General features: G+C 41.9%; 1 protein-coding gene across 6 annotated transcripts in view; it reads right to left on the bottom strand.

Annotated features, from left to right (window-relative positions):
- Window positions 1-18,425, bottom strand: part of tsc2 (TSC complex subunit 2) — a 136,528-nt gene that overhangs the window by 59,315 nt on the left and 58,788 nt on the right. For 4 of the 6 annotated variants that reach the window (XM_072269066.1, XM_072269067.1, XM_072269064.1 and 1 more), the window contains 6 exons: window positions 18,067-18,201; window positions 15,492-15,681; window positions 13,827-13,920; window positions 9,360-9,462; window positions 5,641-5,738; window positions 1,489-1,614 (listed from right to left, as the gene is read on the bottom strand). In XM_072269066.1, coding sequence (XP_072125167.1) covers window positions 1,489-1,614; window positions 5,641-5,738; window positions 9,360-9,462; window positions 13,827-13,920; window positions 15,492-15,681; window positions 18,067-18,201 — 746 coding nt within the window. The remainder of the gene's footprint in view (window positions 1-1,488; window positions 1,615-5,640; window positions 5,739-9,359; window positions 9,463-13,826; window positions 13,921-15,491; window positions 15,682-18,066; window positions 18,202-18,425) is intronic. The other 2 variants (XM_072269069.1, XM_072269068.1) reach the window with 1 other exon arrangement.

Below are 18,425 nucleotides of genomic sequence, written 5' to 3' on the forward strand. Positions count from 1 at the left end.
GATCAGAATGTTGGACAATATCTAGTAACATGAGGAAACGAACTGAAACAGCAGAGATGTGGTTTTTGAGGAGGATGCAAAGAATATCATGGACAAAACGAATATCTAACGATGATGTCATGAACAGCAAACAAAAAAAGAGAAATAATGCATGAGATCATGAAACGGCAACGTAACTTCATTGAACATGGGATTCGGAAAGAGGAGTTAGAATGCACGGTAATTATGGGAAAGATTGAAGGGAAGAAAGCAAAAGGAAGGCAAAGACAAATGATGATGGAGACAGCAGCCAGAGAACTAAAAATGAATACCAATGAATTGATCCACTTGATCTAACACAGGAGTATGTGGGCCATGGCAGTCAAAGCTCAAACTGGGCACGACACCTGATGATGAAAGGGATAGAAGAAAGAGAAAATCCTTTCAAAGTCTAAAATCCCCCGTAACTATATCTACTAGTGGTTTGAAATGCCATCACCAAATGAGATTTTAGCAAAGTTCTTTACATTCTGGATTCTTATGTGCTCTATTTGGATAAAAAATGGGGGAGATGCACTGATTGCGTGTTGAGATAACTGAACAAGTTATCATTGAGGTGGAAAGAAGCCTCAATAGTGTATTATTTTTGTCAACCTTGTATGCCTTGTAAACCCATAAAAGGGTAATGGTGCACAAAGGTGGAGAAGGGATTGGGGGCGGGGGGAGAAGAGAGAGAAGAGCTGATGCACTCTGATGGTCACATTAACCAAATCTCTCCACAGATGTTGCCTGGTTTGTGGGTATTTAGAGCATGTTTTTCAAGTTTGCAGCTCATCTTTTGAAAATACATCTCAGACAAAATGACTGAAGAAAGCTTGAATAGGCAAGCAGGCATTACAGCTTCACACACAAAATGCTGGAGGAACTCAGGAGGCCAGGCAGCATCTATGCAGAAAAGCAAATAGTCAATGTTTGGGGCCACGGCCCTTCTTCAGGACTGTAGAGGAAGGAGAGATGTCAGAGCAAGGCGGCTCTGAGAAAGAAGATGCTACCTGACCTGCGGAGTTCCTCCAGCATTTTGAGTGTGTTGCTTCGGATTTCCAGCATCTGCAGATTTTTTTCCTGTGTGTGAAGCGTTATAGCTTATTCACTCTCTGGCCCAAGGGAGGCTGCTTGATACGATGATGATACAAGCTTGATACTAACGTGTTTAGCTACTTTTCCAACTCTCCTTAATACCACAGAACATTTTGGTCAATCAACACATAGCAGGCATAAAAAAATTTTCACCAAGAGAATGCACAATTAGATTGACAATAGAAAGCAGAAGCCTTGATTGACAACCACTGACCAATCTATTTAAATTCTTGAATTATATATTAGTTCCCTATCAAAATAGTGAATAGTACTTTTCAAAACCTATCCAAAATCTATGACATGCAAGTGTCCCAGCATGCAGAAACCCCAAAATGAAACCATGTGGAGCACAGACTCCTGTGATTCCTCTACCTTCGGATGGCATGTTCTGAAACACTGATGCTGCGGGACCGGAAGGCCGCGACTGCCGACAGGTCTCTCATATCTTTAATTTGGGAACTAGTGAAGCCTGGCTTTAGGGACTTTGTGGCTCGCAAGCTATCAGCAAACAGCCCAAAGACACCGCAGATGGGGAAAGGAGTTGATGGGCAGGTCACGGGGCGGGAGGGGGTTGGGAAGGTTTCCCAGGGAAGTGAAGGAAACACACGCCACCATAGAAGAATGAAAGGAAGAGGGGAGGAGGGGGGAAAAAAAAACAAAACTTAAAGCATTAAACAAAATCTGGAAGATGATAAAATAGCAAAATTAGATCAAACAGCGTATATGCTACAGAACTTAAACTTCTAAAACTCCTGCTACGTTTACTCACAATTGGCAGAAAAAGCAACACATAAAATTAAGGTTGGAATGACATTTCCGATTTTAACAAATTACTGTAGTATGATTGCAAGCCATTTCAGGATTAGCTGATAGTTCTCAGCAGTAGTTTACAGCCACAAATACAAATTAATCTTTGTATAAATAGTATACTAAATATAATTAGTACAAGTCAGTCTTGATCATAATTTTAATAATTGGCCTCAGTCATTTAAAGCTATCAGTTACTTATTTTAACAAATCAATGAAAGTGATTACTCCCTGCAATTTACAGAACCCTGGTTTAAGCCATCATACCTTAACACATTGTGTATGAAAGCACCTCCTCTACTTTAGTAAAGGTTAAAATAGATCAAATATATTTAAAAATATATCATGGAATCAGAGTAATACAGAAAGTAAACAGGCCTTTCAGCTAAATTCATTCCTGCAACCAAGTTTCCCACCCAAGCTAGTCCCACTTGTTCACATCTGGCCCAAAAACTTCTGAACTTCTCTATTCATATACCTGCACAAATGCCCTTTGAATTGCATGACTGAACCCACCTCAACTATTTTAGCTGCCAGTGTGTTCCATGCATGCAGCACACTCTGCACGAAGATGTTCCTCAGGTACCTTCTAAAACTTTCCCTTCTTGCCTTAAAACTATGTCCCCCTAGCTCTTGGCTCCCTTTCCCAAGGAAAAACATCGAAGTTCATTCACTATCTATATTTTATACGCCTCACTATTTTATACACCTTTATAAAGGTCACTGCTCATACTGAATGCTGGGGATAGGAAAAATGGGGCAAGAATGAAATCTAAACTCCCGCAAATACAAACCCAAAGCAATCAAATACTCCTCATATGTTAACTTTCACCAGAGAACTGGTAAAAGTTTAACAAGAGTAAATGTGGTTGACTGCATGTAAAAAGCAGGGCAGTGACAATCATTGGACAACAAACAATAAACCCAATGGGCTCCTTCCAAATGATTCTTTAATACTGATGATTTGATGTAACCCATAAACGTTCTCACTTTAAATGGCCCCAGTTGCTAGTTCAGCACTGTTTTACTTGAAATGCTTATGGAGAGATGAGAAAGATTTCTGCATTAATGAATGGGGTGTTTTATTTTGGAAACAATATAAAATAGTCAGTATTAATCGATTCTGTCTACTACCAAGATGAGGACAAACTCAGGCTGGAGAAGCAACACCTCATATTCTTTCCAGGATGCTTCCAACCTGATAGCATGAACATCAATTTCTCCAACGTCTGGTAATTGTTCTCGCATCTACGTTCTCTCCTTTTCCATTCTTCTTTCTTGTTCTCCTCTCAGCCCTTCTCTTCTCATCTGCCCATCACCTTCCTCTCATGCCCTCCTCCTTCCCTTTCTTCCATGCTCTGTTCTCCTCTACATTTCTCCTCCTTCAGCCTTTTATTTCTTCCACCCGTCACCTCTCAGCTTCATAATTCATCCGCCCTCCACCCAACCAGCTTCCCCCTCACTTTGGTGTGACCCATCACCTGCAAATTTGTACTCCTTCCCTTCTCCCATACCTTCTCATTCTGGCTTCTGCCCTCTTCCCTTCTGGTCCTAATACAGGATCTCAGCCTGAAACTTTTTTTATTATTAGATTTGAAAGTTTATTCCCTTCCATAGATGCTCCCTGACTTGCCGAGATCCCCATATTTTGTGTGTTGCTGAAGATTTCTTGCATCTACAGAATCTCGCATTTATTTTTAAAAGTCTGAATTATTTTTGTTCTTTTGCATTCTAAATCCCTCTAAAGCAGGGGGTCCCAACATGGGATCCACAGACCCCTTGGTTAATGGCATTGGTCCATGGCATAAAAAAAGTTTGGGAACCTTTGCTCTAAAGGGTAACACTGCACAATTGTTCCAAACATGTCCAACACTGCAGCTCAGAATCAGAATCAGGTTTAATATCACCGGCATACGCTGTGAAATTTGTTGTTATGCAGTAGTAATACGTGATAATAGAGAAAAACTGAATTACAGTAAAGATATCTATTAAATTAGTGCAAAAACAGAAATAAAAAAGAGGTGAGGTAGTGCTCATGGGTTCAATGCCCATTCAGAAATTGGATGGCAAAGGGGAAAAAGCTGTCCCTGAATCACTGAGTGTGCGCCTGCAGACTCCTGTACCTCCTTCCTCGTGATAACAATGAGGAGAGAGCATGCCCTGGATGGTGGGGGTCCTTAATGACGGATGCCGCCTTTTTGAGGCTCCGCACTTTGAAGATGTCTCAGATACTGCAGAGGCTAGTGCTCAAGACAGAGCGGACTAATTTTACTACTCTCTGTAGCTTACTTCGATTCCGTGAGGAAGCACTCCCCCCACAAATCTCCACCCTCCACTCCCATGCCAGACTGTGATGCAGCTAGTTAGAATGCTTTCCAGGGCACATCGGGAGAAATTTGTGAAGGCCCTCACTTCAGTGTTAAGGCATGATAGCAACACCAAAACAGAAGTTCCTCAAATTGCAAGAAATCACTTTATACTATTGTATATAAGCTAACTTTCCTGTGCATCAATTAGAAAAATAAGGCAGACTTCTACTTATGCATCAAGTATTCTTAATCTCATACAATCAGACTCACCAGCACTGCATGAGGTGACAGATGAGAAACTGGTATTAACGGTAATTTAATATCACAATATATCACGATCTGATCACCAGTAAATAATTCAGTGCCAATGCAAATCTGGATTAATACTACGTTTTTTTTCCTTTAAGATTTCAACTTTCAGATGCCCATATTCCAACCTTAAACTTCTGCACACTTGAGCACCAAAAAAAACATGTACAGTGCAGCTATACAATTTATACCAAGCTAGGAAATAAAGGAAAAGCACATAAATTTCAATTTGAAGGAAAATGCATAAACACTGACATCAAAGTAGGATGGGGAGATGGAAGAATACAAATCAAGAAAAATCAGCAGGCATTTAAGGGTGCTTTCTGTTGTTTGGAAGCCAACTCGAAATGAACACAAGTCAGAAAATGAGTTTATTATGCTGCCTGTTCTTTTTCTCACTTCCCACTGGTATGCTTTCCCTGTTATTTTGTAGCCAAGGCACATTTTGTTTAGGAACGAAGTATAATGAATACAGACCAGTTTGGTTTGAAGTAAAATATTTAAGACCCTTCATTCTCCCTGCTACAAGACATCCAAGTTCCACCAATCGTGTCCAACACTGCAGCTCAGGGTACCAATTGTGCAAAAATATGCTAGTATGAAGGCCCCCTCCCCCAACCACCCACCTTCAAAAAGACTGTGTGCCAGGAAAAGGAAAGCCAACACCTGTTAGTGTAGCAGGTGCTCTTCCAAACTATATTATGGGGTCTTTGCAAAGGGCAATTTGACTCTGCATCTGCCACCTGCTTTATACAAACAATAGAACAGCAGAACAGAGTGTTCTCAATTCTCCAATACCAAATTCTCCAATACCACCTGTGCCAATTTGAATTAGACTTTCCATGTGTTTAAAATGTAAATAAGTTCTTAAAGGTACAAAAATGTAAAGAAAAAAGTCATGATTTACTAAACAGCCTAATAGAAAATTATCAGCTTCCTAAACATCAGATCAAAATTTTAGTTATTTTAAGCTCCCCATTGTACGCTCCACCAAGTAGACAAATCAAAACTCGAGTTTGTGTTATGGTTTAAATGAGAGCTTCTTTCCGAGTAAGAAATTGCATTATACGTATTCTCCCTGCTCTAGAGATTGGCCTACCTTTTGAATGGTCTTTCATTTAAGCTTGTGCTACGAGCTCGAAAGCTGGTGGGTTCATGTGTGTCCTCAAATGGCAGCAAGGCATTTGATCTGAGACCCTTGTTAAAAACAGACAAAAGTTAAAGAACAATGTAGTTCAAATCCTGATTACAAATCATGGCATCATCTAACATTCAGCAATAATATGGAGAATTTTTCTTTTCAAAGTGAAGGGTGTAAGCAAGAACTAAGGACAGGCCTATAGAGCTAAGGAGACAACTGTTGAATAAAGGACATCTCAGAAACAGAATATCACGGGCATATGTTGTGAAGTTTGATTTTTTGCAGCTGCAGTAGTGCAATATATTAACTGTAAATTACAAGAAATATGTACGTATCAAATATTTTAATTCAAATTAGGGCAAAAAGAGAGCAAACAATAGTGAGATAGTGTTCATGGATTGATTCATTGTCCATTCTGACATCTGATGGTGGGGGGGGGGGGGGGGGGAAGAAGCGGTTTCAAAAATGTGTGTGTCTTCAGGCTTCTGTACCTCCTCCCTGACAGTAACAATGAGAAGAGGGCATGTCCTGGGTTATTTGGGTCCTTAATGATGTATGCTGCATTTTTGAGGCATTGCGTTTTGAAAATGTCCTGGTTGCTGGGGAGGTTAGTGCCGATGATGGTCCTGCCCGAGTTTACAACTTGCTGCAGCTTTTTCCCCCAATCCTGTGTAGTGGCCCCTTCATACCAGACAATGATGCAACCAGTTAGAATGCTCTCCAGGGTACTGCTCTGCAGTGTAGCCAAAGGAACTAACAGAAACTGACAATCCTTGCTTCATTGCAGTTTGAGACCCCTCACTGGGTCTGTCCATTTCAAATTTCTATCAAAATTATTCCAATTTACTTTCAGTAATAGTTTCTAGTAAAGACAAACATCAATGCATCAGCCACACAGACTACTAGAAAATTATCAGCTTCTTGACTACGAAAACAACAGGATTGAAAGTACACTCAGTGTACTTTCCTGACCAGGTTCCACTCCGCAGGTTCAACATGTTGCGTGTTCTGAGATGCTCTTCTGCACATCACTGTTGTAACGCACGGCTACTTGAGTTACTATTGTCTCCCTGTCATCTTGAACCAGCCTGGCCACTCACCTCTGACCTCTCTCATTAACAGGGCATTTTCACCCACAGAACTGTTGCTCACTGAATGCCTTTTGGTTACCGCACCTTTCTCTGTAAACTCTGGAGGCTTGTGCTTGAAAATCCCAGCAGATACTCAAACCACCCCATCTGGCATTAACAATCAGTCATTCCACCATCAAATTCACTGAGATCACATTTTTTCCTTATTCTGATGTTTGGTCTGAACAACTGAACATCTTGACCATGTCTGTGTGCAGTTATGTATTGAGTTGCTGCCACATGATTGGCAGATTAGTTATTTGTATTTACGAGGTGTACAGGTGTATCTAATAAAGTAGCCAAGGAATGCAGAGTCGAAGGCACAACCAGTCATGATCTCATCGAAAGGCAGAGCAGGTTTGAAGAGTTGAGTGGCTTACTCTTAATTCATAAATAAAAGCTGAGAATCATTCAACTCTGTATGGAAGCCTAGCAGTTATTGCAGGATTTGATTCCCCGCCAATCTACAAGGAATTTGTACGATCTCCCTGTGGCCGTGTGGGTTTCCTCCAGGTTTTCCAGTTTCCTTTCACATAAAGTGACAGTCAGGGTTTAAGTTAGTACATTCCAGGCATGCTACGTTGCCACTGGAAGTCTGATGACACTTGGAATGTGTTGGTCGTTGAGAAGACGACAAACTTCACTGTATGCTTTAATGTATACATGACAAATAAAGCTAATCTTTAATCTGTCTTCACTTTAGCACATTCTTGGTGATAATGTGCATCAAAGTGAATCAATGGCACGTGATGAGATTAAATAAATTTACTGGTCTTCCTTTCTTGCAAACTGCTACATGGCAATGTCCAAGACGATAGACTACATACAAAGGGATACAGTGAAGCTTGGCATAATTGCTGCAGAAGCTATGCGGAAAGGCTGCTAAGTAGGAGCCTTCTGCTTCTGCACTGTAGAACCCTCGTAGAAATTCTATCACTCATCAGTTTTGCTTTCACATCTGTTGCTGATGTAATGTAAACTTTGTGTCATTAAAGACACAAGAGACAGCAAATGTAAACGATCTACTAGAAGAACTATGTTTCGAACAACATCTGTTGGGGGAGGATGTCAACCATTCCCTCCCCAACAGATCTACAAAACCTAGGAAGGTATCCATCATTTTTTGTGGACTTTTCTGTTCTTGGAAATACCAATACCAACACGGAATGGAAAAGCCTACAGAAAGTGGTGGATACAGCCAAGACCATCATAGGCAAGGCCCTCCCCAGCATTGAGCATATTTATAAGGAGCGCAGCCACAAGTTCCTTGAGGCCGTCACAGCCAGGGGAGGAGCGAGGATAAAGCTTCCACTACCTATTAATGCTCCTAATGGCGTGCATCTCAAATAGCCTCTGACAACTAAGTTCAGCTCCTGCCCTTCACTTGTGGCTTAGCTACTAAGCCCAGCAGAACCATTTCTACTGATAGGAGAAAGGGCAAAGGCAGGTTATTGGCACCTTAAAACAGATAGGGCTCGTCTATAAGTTCATCTAGAAGGAAAACTCTGATCTCAAACCTCCGCTGTCTTGCGGCTATACTCACTCATGGGGAAGGTTTCAGGAGTAAACTCCAAGGAAAAATTACAGAGCTGGGGTCCCTAAGGCAGTCCTACATTGAGTTCAACGCCAACTGGTAAATCCTGCAACACTGCTGGTGTCAAACTGGATCAGCCTCTGCCATTCCTTTGGATTTACCAGCTGTGTGGAGAGTGGGAGTTTGCTGTTCCCCATAATCACATTGCCCTGGGTTGTGTACTGGCTTGCATATTACATAGACAGCTGGGACACAATACCCATGGTCAACCCCAACAAACAGAGGGCCTTAACAGCTAACACAAGGAAGTAGCATCCATCATCAAGAAACCCCACCATCCAGATCAGGCTCTCTTCCTGCTGCTGCCAACAGGAAGGAGTACAGGAGCCTTAGGACTCTCACCACCAGGTACAGAAACAATTACTCTACAACCAGCAGGCTCCTAATCCAGCATGCTCCTAATCCAATTTCTCTCACCTCATCTTGGAAATAATTCCTCGGCCTACAGACTCACTTGCAAGGACTCTACAACTCACTCTCAACCTTATTTATGTACTTAATTTTTTTTTAATTTGTACAATTCTTAATTTGCATATTAGTTGTTTGTCAGCCTTTATTTATACCTTTAAAATTCTATTGCATTTCTTTATTTTCATATAAACACCTGCAAGAAAGTGAATCTCAAGGCAGCATTTGGTAACATACATACTCTGATAGTAAATATACTTTGAACTTCGGAGTTGAGTTAAAACCCTACCCCAGGACAACATTACCTCAGTTTCTCTTGCCACAGATACAGCCTGACAACGCTTTGTATGTTCAGCATTTTGATTTTATTTTAGATTTTCAGCATCCGCAGTTTTTTTTCATTTTCAATATGAATAATTCGAATGGGGATTTGTGAATGCACTGCATTATGTTTACCAATTTTATGCAGCATACCTCTCAGGTAAGTACACAGGATGAACAACAAGACCAAGGGGAAACAACAGCCTAAAAATAAGAAAACTTACTTTTGTAATGTATCGCACAAAGTCCTTCCTGAACACGAGCCGACATCGAATAAACCACATGGCTATCACATGGTGTGCTAGGGATACTATATACTGGTTGAATCTAAAAGAAACAAAACAGAAATTGTGCAATCTCACCTTAAGTGCAAATATCAATTTCAAATTACAATCTCCAAGAGTTGATGGAGCTCCAAAGTCCATCTCAGTACTCCATGAAAATGGATTAAGAATTAAACCAAAAATAAATTTTAACCTATTAAAAAAACCTTCAAGTTCCAAAGCCATTCATAAGACCACAAGGCACAGGAGCCGAGTTAGGCCTTTTCAGCCCATTGAGTCTGCTCCACCATTTCATCATGGCTAATTTATTATCCCTCTCAACCCCATTCTCCTAACTTCTCCTCATAACCTTTGACACCTTTACTAATCAACAGCCCATCAAATATACCAATGAATTGGCCTCCACAGCCATCCGTGGCAATGATTTCTACAGATACACCAACCTCTGGCTGAAGAAATTTCTACTCATCTCTGTTCTAAAGGGACATCCATGTATTCTGAGGCCATGCCCGCTGCTCCTAGACTCCTCCACAAGAGGAAACATGCTCTCCACATTCACTCTATGCCTATTCAATAGGTTTCAATGAAATTCCCCCTTGTTTTCTAAACTCAAGCGAGTATAGGCCCAAAGCCAGTACAAGCCCAGAGTAATCAAACACTCATATTAATCATTTCATTCCTGGGATCATTCTTGTGAACCTCCTCTGGACCTTCTCCATTGTCAGTATATCCTTTCTTAGATTCAGTGCCCAAAACAGTTAATTATGATATGTGCCTGTGGAAAACACCAGCTATGAGAATGCCTTTTCCATTTCAAATTGGGACACTAGTATCAACTGTAAAGCTAGCATTTATTGGGCATAATAGTCCAATAAACGTTCCTTAAGGTTGTCAGAGCCCAGAGTGGTAGTGGGGATAAGCTCCCACTTTCTATTAAATGATGTCAATGGCATGCATCTCAAATAGCCTCTGACAATCAAGTCCAGCTCTTGGCCTTCATGTGTGGCTTAGCTTCTAAGCCTGGAGAACCATTTCTATTGACAGGGTCAAAGGCATGTTACTGGGACCTTAAAAGCCAGTTGTTCTGGGCAGATGTGGATCACCAGCTGTGGTTGGCAGCACACGGAGAAGGAAAACTCTGATCTCAGATCTCCACTGCTTTGCGGCTATACCCTCTCATGGTGAAGGCTTCAGGAGTAAACCCTGAGGAAAATTCTGGAGCTGGAGTCCCTAAGGCAGTCCTACGTCAAGTTCAGTGCTAACTGGCAACTCCTGCAATGTCGCTGATGCCAAACTGTATGGATCTTTGCCATTCCTTTGGATTCACCTGCTGCGTGGAGAGGGGGGGAACCTACTACACGGGCAACAGCTCCCTTCACACTGTATGCCCTGACTTGCGTACTGGCTTACACATCACGTAGACAGATGGGATGCAATATCCATGATAGACCCCAACATAATAGCTCTCAAACAGAATGACTTGGCAAGGGATTACAAAGAGGCGCTATGTGTTAACCAGATTTTGGTACAGGCCTGGTGTTACATGTTAAGCAGTCTGGATAAAAACTACAGACTTCGTTCATCAAATGTGTTTTATGACAATCGGGTAAACGTTCACCATTTTTAATTTGACTGAGGTAACCTGGTTGGATCTAAATTTAGTTAGCACTCCCACATTATTAGTGCAGGAGTGAATTAATGCAGTAACATGTCTGCAATTCTGCTGCACAGCACATTTTGTGCATTATAATGTTACATATCCCTTATTACTCCTGAAAAGACCAATTAAAAGACCAAAGACCCTACCCAGCCCAGGCATTCTCTTATCTCCCTCTCCCCACCAGACAGAAGATACAAAAGCACATATCACCTGGCCACAGGACAATTTCTATCCCACTGTTATCAGCTTCTTGATCTGACCTTTTGTACAAAAAGGTGGACACTTGGCCTCAATCTACCTTATGATCTTGCATTTTTATCAATTTCCTACACTGCACGTTTTCCCATACTTTTTACACTTAACTCTGCATTGTTTTACCTTATTCTAGCTCAATGCATTGTACAATGATTTGATCTATTTAAACAGCATGCAAGACAAGCATAGATAGCTATTTTATTGATCCCAAAGGAAATTAGTACAACAGTAGCATTACAAGTGTACAGATATAAATGTTAAAAGAGAAGCAAGGAAGAATAAAATATAAGTTAACACAAAACAGTCTAACGGGAGGGAGTCATCACTTCCATGGCTATAGGTCGACTCATTATAGAGCCTAATGACTGAAGGTAAGAATGACCTCATAGTGCTCTTTGGAGCAGTGCAGTTGTCCAAGTCTATTACTAAGAGTGCTCATCTATTCTGCCAAGGTGGCATGCAGAGGGTGAGAAACATTGTCCAGAATTGCCAGGATTTTCCATAGTGTCCTTTGTTCTACCACAGCCTCCAGTGTGTCCAGTTTGCCTTTCTAATCAGTTTATTGAGCCTGTTGTCATCACCCATGTTGATGCCATTGTTCCTGCACACCACCGCATACAAGATTGTACTGACAACAACAGATTGGTAGGACCTGTGAAGGAGAGGTGTGCATACTCCAACAGGCCTCATTTTCCTCAGGAAGTAGAGGCAACTCTGGCCCTTCTTATACACAGCGTCCATGTTTGTGCTCACACAAGTCTAAGCCTGTCATCTCGGTGTACCCCCAGGTACTTGTAGGTCCTCAACACATCCACGTCCTCACGATCAAAAGTAACAGGGAGCAGTGCAGGCTTAGTCTTCCTAAAGTCCATCACCATCTACTTTGTCTTACCGATGTCAAGCTGCCAATGATTCAGTTCGCAGCATTTGACAAAGTCCTCCACCGGGCCCCTGTATTCATCTTCCCATCCTCCCTTTATACACCCAACTATTGTTGAGTCACAGAGTTTCTGCAGATGACATGACAGTGTTGTATCTAAAGACTGAGGTATACAGGGTAAACAGGAAGGGAGCCAATACAGTCCGCTGTGGGGCCCCAGTGCTGCTTTTACCCACACTGTTGTATCTTGATACATGTGACAATAGTAAACCAATACACAAACCCTCAACAATAGATTGGTGGCGACTTGTTTTGTTTTATTTTAGCTACAGCACAAGAGAATTAACGTTTAGGAATATGGATGGGATGGCAATAAGCTGGGCTACTGTGTCCTAGAAAGAGGCAAGCTTTCCAGAGTTTTGTTGGATTTGCACTCTTCAGCCAAGTGGAAAGGACTCTGCACTCTTGACTTCTACACATGGATACCTTTTTAAAGAGTCAGTTTAAGAGTAAAACAGGCAGAGGACAACCTATGCATCAAGGTATCATAGCAGCTAGTGTAACACTTTACAGTGTCAGCAATCAGGGTTGAACTCCTGCTGCTGTCTGTAAGGAGTTTGTATATATGTGGGTTTCTCCTAGCTTCCTCCCACATTCCAAAGACATACAACTTACGCTTATTAAGTTGTGATAAGGGCTGCCCCCAGCCCATTTTCAGACTCTTGGTAATTGACAAGCTTTTTAAATCTATGTTTCGGTGTACACATGACAAATAAAGCTAATATTTACTCTTTAAATCTGACCCTCTCTTGTAGCCATGCATCAGGTTCAATTAAGTTTTGGGTAAGACAGTAACCACCCCAGATCTTGACAGTGAGGACCAATTGTAACGTTAAAAATTGCAGTTTCTATGATGAAAATGTTACTTGGTTCACATTAGCCCAAGTCTAAAAAGTGTCCACATATTGGAGTTTTTAGGTACAGGCTCCTTCATTTATAAGGAGTTACAAGTGAAACCAGAGATTAAAGTCAACAGTGAACTTCTCCAGTTCTGACCTGAGTGGAAGCAAAGACCATGGAGTGAGAATTGGTGGAGCTACAGTACCCGATTATGATAGGGGTCTCTAATTTGGACTGAGAGTGGGAAGAGGGCAGGGAGAGGGAAATCATGGTTGGGGAAAAGAAAAAGGAGAAGGGAGGGAGTGGGAAGCACTGGAGAGATATCCTGTAATGATCAATAAACCAATTGGAATCAAATGACCTTGCTGGGTGTCTCAGGGTTGGGTGTGTCTGCACCCACACCACCTCCCGCCCTAGCACTCCTCTCCCACCTGTCCCACAGCAGCCATTTCCAACATCCTCTGCTCCCACCAGATTTACAAACTCGCTCTCCACTCCACATTGACAAATACAGTGTTGTGCAAAAGTCTTAGGCACCCTACTAACATGTGCCCAAGGCTTTCGCACAGTCCTGTAAATTACTGCCGAGAAAGTCTTGTAATGTCATCCTGGGCTTACCGTGGAATTGGAAACCAAATTAAAGGCTATAACTACAATTTTAAAAGCTTAAGCTTAGATAATTTTTAAAAAGCTGAGGAAAATAAACACTCACTTGAAAGGGTTGGTGTAAGGTAACGAGATAGCAAAAACACTGACATACTGTTCGGCCACAAAGTTGGCATAAAGAGGAGGAATTCTCACCAAGGCTGCAAGAGAACACATACATTAACTCTTCTGCTAAGTTATGGCACTCTAAGCCCACTTTTATATATTTTACTAGAGTTTGCAGTTTAATTACAAGGACCTGTTGGTCAGTCAGCAGTCAAAACATTCAGGCAAACAAGACGGGGAGGATCCTGTGAGCCACAACCCAGCACTGAATGGGAAGTCGCAGAGATAAAGATATTTATCAGGAGTGCTGCACATATTAGCTTTGTCAATGATCCCTCCCAACAATCTCTTTGACCCCCTACCATCAAGCAAGAGGTACCGTAGCATTAGGACAAGGGCTGTTAGGATGGGAAACAGCTTCTTCCCAACACCATCCCCCACCCCGGCCATGAGACTACTGAACTCCCTGCCACCATCCACATCTCATCACATATAAAGTGCTAGTAGCGTTATATTGTTTAGTTTTTAAACTTCTCATAAATGCACCCCGTTATTTGTTAATTTGTTTGTAGTAATATTTGTGTGTTGTGTGAGAGTTATATATGCTGTGCACCTTTATCCGGAGGAACATTGTCTTGTTCAGCGGTATACATGTATACAGTTGAACAGTAATAAACCTGAATTTAATCAACACCTCCTAACAGCAGACTGCGGAAATGAGCCGAGACAGCAGAAATCGCAAGAATAAATGGCTCACTTCTACTGTAACTGATGCACATAAGGAACCAGAGAGGGGTAGGATGGTAGTGCAGCTGTTAGTGCAACACTTTACAGTGCCAGAGATCTGGGTTGGATCCCGCCACTGTCTCTCATGACCATGAGGGTTTCCTCCGGGTGCTCCAGTTTCCTGCCACATTCCAAAGATGTACAGGTCAAGGTTTGTAAATTGTGAGCATGCTACAACTTACAAGCATGGCGACACTTGTGGGCTGCCCCCAGCACACCCTCAGAATGTGCTGTGTCATTGACACAAATGACACATTTCACTGATTCCTATGTTGCTATTCTCTCACATTACTCATGGCATGCATGAATAGATTTACACCCATCCTTCAAATATTTCAAAACTATTTCTCCATCTGCTTCAATATACCGTACATGTGAGTGATCAGTGGTCCCCAACCTCTGGGCCGCGAAGCATGCAGGGGTGCAGCGGTAGCCAGGACGTACCCAGCACATCTCTAAGAAAAGAGCCGAAATAAACATGCTAATTAATTAGGTGCCACCCAGCACATAAATGTTGGCCCTAATCATGTGCCGGGCAGCACCTAATTAATTAGCTTATTTTGGCTTTTTTTCTTAAAGATGTGCTGGGTGCGTCCCGGCTACCGCTGCACCCCTGCATGCTTTGTGGCCCAATATCGGTCCACGGCCCGGAGGTTGGAGACCACTGGATAAATCTGAATCCCCAACATGTAGCACAAAAGACGGTTAGCCCACAGATACTGTTGACTGAGTCACGGAGGGTTAACCTCATTTGAGACCTTCAACACATGTATGTTTGTACAACTACTGCATTTAGTAGCTTAATATGTCCACATTACATAAAAACGCTCATATTCAAGTTACACCAATGATGTTTTTAAAAACAATCAAGTGACCTTACTTGATAGGAACTCCAGCATAGGGATGGCCATGGTGAGTGTGGCTGAGATGTGTGTCAGCTTGAGAATGATGCCCGGAAGCAGTTTAACCATGATATCTGGCATCTCGATGATGCACATGGTCAACGTCACCACACATTGTTTGGCACAACGGTAGATCAGCCCAGTATCAAGGCAGTGAACAAACTCACGCTATACAAAATATAAAAAGAACAAAGTTGCTTTTTGGAACCTTAGCATTATTTAACATTGATAAAATATATTTCAGTGAGAAAAAGGTAGATGCTGGCAATCTCACTACCAAAAACAAAACACAAAGTGCTGGAAACATTCAGCATACATAGAGAAATAAACAGATGAGGAATTTCTTTAGCCAGAGGGTAATGAATTGTTACATACGGCTGTGGAGGCCAAGAATATATTTAAAGTGGAAGCTGATAGGTTCTTGATTAGTAAAGGCATCAAGGGCTCTGTCGAGACAGAAGAATGGGGTTGACGAGGAAAATAAATTAGTCATGATCAAATGGCAGAGCAGACTGAGTGGTCCAAATGACCTCATTCTGTTCCTATGTCTGATGGTCTTAGAGGATAAATTATAGTTGCAGGTTAATAGCTCTCAACAGCTACAATTTATGTACTCCTAATCAAACCACAGTTTCTTAAGGTTGTTATAGCCAGGGATGGTATCGGTGATAAGCTCCCACTAACTATTAAATAATGGTGTGTCTCATATAGCCTCCGACAACCAAGTCCAATTCCTAGTTTTCACATACAGCTTGGCTACTAAGCCCGGTGGAACTGTTTCTACTGACAGAAGGGCAGGGCGTAGGCGAAGGCAGGTTACTGGCACCTTAAAAACAAGTCACCTTGGGCAGAGGGCGCGTGTCAGCTGTGGTTGGCAACTCATCTAGAAGAAAAACTCTGATCTCAAACCTCCACTGCCTTGCAGCTATACACACTCATGGCTTCAGGAGTAAACCCCAAGTGAAAAATCTGGCGCTGGAGTCCCGAAGCAGTCCTAAGTTGGGTTCAACGCTGATTGGCAACTCCACTGCTGCAAAACTATCAGTCTCTGCCGCTCCATTGGATTCATTAGCTGCACAGCGAGGGGTAGCCTGTTGCATGAGCAAAAGCTTGCTCTCTGTATCATACTGTCCTGGCTTGCATATGATGTAGACAGTTAGGACGCAATATCCATGGTCAACCACAACCAACAGAGGGTCCTTCAATGAAACCACTCAATTCAAAACTGAATTGCATCAGATTTCAGAGACAAGGATTATCATCAGCCATTTATTTTTTAAAAAATCAATGGCCACTTTCTTAGGTACCTTCTATACCTCACAAAATGGCCACAAAGTGCATATTCTGCAGCAGAGGATCGCTTACAAGCAAAATTCAAAAATATCAAAGTAGTATTATACTAGTTTTCCAACCCTGTGCTGAAAGGACAAGCATTTACGGGAAGGAATTAACATACGAGGAGTGTTTGGCTTGCTTTGGGCCTGTACTGACTGGAATTTAGAAAAATGTGTGGGGATCTCATTGAAACCTACTGAATGTTGTAAAGAGTGGATAAAGGTAGTTGTGGAGAGGATGTTTCCTCTGGTGGGGGTATCTAGAATTAGAAGGCACAGCCTCAAAATTGAGGGACGCACTTTCAGAACAGGAAGAGGCATTTTTTTTTAGCCAAAGCGTGGTGAATCTGTGGAATAACTGTCACAGACTGAGGTGGAGGATGAATCAGACACCAATTATAGATATACTGCATTTTTTTTTTTTTTTTTTTTTTTTTTTTTAAATATAAGCATTCCATTAGTTTTCTACATCCTTTTTCTCCACCAGAGGTCATTGTCAAGAGGCAGCACCTCAAGGCAACCACATCCATCATAAGGAACCTCACGAACTGGGTCATGCACTCTTCTCACTGCTATCATCAGAGGAGCCTGGAGACACACTCTCAATATTTTAGGAACAGCTTCTTCCCCTCCACCATCAGATTTCTGAACAGTCCGTGAACACTACCTCAGTAATCCTGAATTGCATTTTTTTCATTGCAACTTGTACTAATTTTTTTGCTTTGTCCTGCTGCCACAGAAACAAATTTCAAGACATGTCAGTGATAAAGAATCCAATTCTGATTCTAATCTATGCCTGACCCAACATAAGATCTCTGCGGTGCAAACTGATGTTAAAGCCACAACTATAGGTGTTAGTTTATCTATAAACACGAGATTCTGCAGGTGCTGCAAATCGAGAGGGACAGAGACAGAAACAGAGAGAGAATGAATCTATAGAAGGAAATGAACAGTTGACATTTTGAACTAAGACTCTTCATCAAGACTACAAAGGAAGGAGGCAGAAGCCAGAATAAGGTTTTGGGGGTGGGGGAGAGGGAGTAGTTAGGTGAAACCAGGTGAAGTGTGGGGGGGGGGGGTGAAGAATGAAGAAAGAAGATGGGAGGTGATTAGTAGAAGAGGTGAAGGGCTGAAGGAGAAATCCAAGAGGAGAGGACAGTGGACCATGGAAGAGGAAGAGACCAAGGAACAAAAGGACTATGGAAGAATGCTTAGCTACCTGTTTGGTCTGGTCCAAGTAAACATGGTAAGAGGTGATGACCGTCAGCACAGGAACCACCACCAACTGTACATCTGTGCGAGAGAAACCCTCAGGTACATTCTTTAGTCGCTCTGGCAACTGGCGGTCAGTGACCTAGAGAGAAACAGCAGAAATAACTCCAGGGAGTTAACATATAGTGTACTGTTTTTATATAAAAATGCACCATTAAACCTTCTCCAGCTCCCCAATATAAAGCGATTTCATGAAGTACACAATGAGCACTCATACCACTGACAGACTTGTTGCATCCCTACAGAGAACAGTTAAGAGACAACTTCATTACTGAGAGTCCAGAGATAAAGGATTGATTAACTTTG

Source organism: Mobula birostris, chromosome 9 (genome assembly GCF_030028105.1).
Source record: "Mobula birostris isolate sMobBir1 chromosome 9, sMobBir1.hap1, whole genome shotgun sequence".
Classification (NCBI taxonomy): domain Eukaryota; kingdom Metazoa; phylum Chordata; class Chondrichthyes; order Myliobatiformes; family Myliobatidae; genus Mobula; species Mobula birostris.